This window comes from Haplochromis burtoni, unplaced genomic scaffold (assembly GCF_018398535.1).
Source record: "Haplochromis burtoni strain Fernald_Lab_line unplaced genomic scaffold, NCSU_Asbu1 Contig_1984, whole genome shotgun sequence".
Classification (NCBI taxonomy): Eukaryota; Metazoa; Chordata; class Actinopteri; order Cichliformes; family Cichlidae; genus Haplochromis; species Haplochromis burtoni.
The window spans coordinates 1-1,875 of NW_024584345.1; the positions used below are offsets into that span (position 1 = coordinate 1).

General features: G+C 40.2%; 1 protein-coding gene across 1 annotated transcript; it reads right to left on the reverse strand.

Annotated features, from left to right (window-relative positions):
* Positions 1-536: 536 nt before the first annotated feature.
* On the reverse strand, positions 537-1,872 carry LOC121813593 (protein NLRC3-like; the record flags this gene model as incomplete). Its single annotated transcript, XM_042217441.1, has 1 exon — positions 537-1,872. A coding segment is annotated over one exon (741 nt), but the record flags the coding sequence as incomplete, so codon positions are not given.
* Positions 1,873-1,875: the final 3 nt, after the last annotated feature.

Consider the following 1,875-nt stretch of genomic DNA (forward strand, 5'->3'; position numbering starts at 1 on the left):
TTAACAAGAGAATTCTGAGTAAAACCAAAGTTACTTTCCCTAGTAACTAGTTACTTTGAAAGTAACGAGTAACTTGAAGTAACTGAGTTACTTTTGAGAGAAGTAACTAGTAATGTACCTAAGTTACTATTTTAAAGTAACTTACCCAACACTGCCCAGCTCTACCTGGATGTCAAACTTCATAGTTACACCTGGTAAAGCAGCAATGCTGATCGTTTTATTAAAGATGAAAGAATTTAGACAGTTTTTAACTCTCAGTGATGCTGCAGTGTTCGTTTGACTTTGGAACCTGAAGGGAAAGGAGTTTAGGACCCAGATCACTCCCAGATTTACGAGCACCTTAGTCCGACAAATACGGCAATAACGACGGCCCGCTTGCGTGTTCTACAAAGAAAAATGTGCTTTGGTGGGTATCTGATGGACAAACACCAAATCACTTCCACATCACTGAAGTTTCATCATTTTTACAAACCAATTCTGGTTCATCCGTTTCACTCAATCGGCCATGTGCGTATGAAAACAAAGGCACTGCGCATGCGCGTTTTACCCATATTCTATCGCGATATTTCATTTTCTTATCGTTGCCTAACATTGTATCGGTATTACCGTGAACGGTACAATATGGCCCAGCCCTACTGTCAGATGTACAGGAAGATATTACTCTCCCAGTCACTAACATGTACCAAAGCTTCACAAGACACATAGACAGTGATCTAAAATATTGTGTAAACTCAACAGACCCAGGAGGAATATAAAACCCGTTTATGTGAAGCCTATGCAGCTGCATGTCACGGCTGAAGAGCAAACCAAAGGAAGGAGGAAATCCATTCTATACTCCACAGGTTCAGATTTCAATTATTCCAAAGAGCTTTAACAAAATTCCTTATTTACCATTAAGAAAAGAAGATTTTGTATGAAAATGACCAAAAAAACTTTTCAACGTTTTTGTTGAAACTTCAAATTAAAGCTCAGAATCTGAAATTATCACACTATTTTCATTTTAAATAAATTTAGTGTGAAGAGAACAAACTATAAAGTTGTGTCACCATTCACATACTTCTAGACCTTAGAGTATATATCAGACAGCTGATGGCATCTTTACAGTTTTTAGGACGATATTAACATCTGGACTCACCGAGCCTTCCTGCAGTTTCTCACAGCCGGAATAAGCCTTAGTCTACCCTCCCATGATGTGTTGTATTCATCCAGGTCAAACTCATCCAGAACCTCCTCTGTCATCTGTAGCATGTAGGCCAGAGCTGAGCAGTGGATCTCAGAGAGTTTCTTCTCTGATCTGTTCTCTGACTTTAGGAAATCCAAGATTTCCTGATGTACTGAGAGGTCATTCATCTCCATCAGACAGTGGAAGATGTTGATGATTCTGTCAGGAGAAATAAACTTAGCTTTCATCTCCTTCAAGTTGTTAATGATTCTCTCAATAACTTCTGGACTGTTCTCTGTCTGACCCAGCAGACCACATAATATTATTTGGTTGGACTCCAGACATAGGCCATACAGGAAGCGAACAAACAGGTCCAGGTGGCCATTTTTACTTTGAAGAGATTTGTTTAGGCCCATGTGCAAAAAGTCAGCTACAGATGTGTAATACAAGTCTTCATCATAATCCTCATCATCATCTTCCTCCTCTTCATTCATTTCATCTTCCAGGAAGTCCTCCAGCACCTCCGTCTTCCTGTTAGTGAAACAGTGGAACATGTAGACAGCAGCCAGAAACTCCTGAATGCTCAGATGAACAAAGCAGTAGACTGCTTTCTGGAAGATCACACACTCTCTTTTGAAGATCTCTGTACAAACTCCTGAGTACACCGAGGCCTCTGTCACATCCAGACCACACTGCTCCAGGTCTTCTTGGTA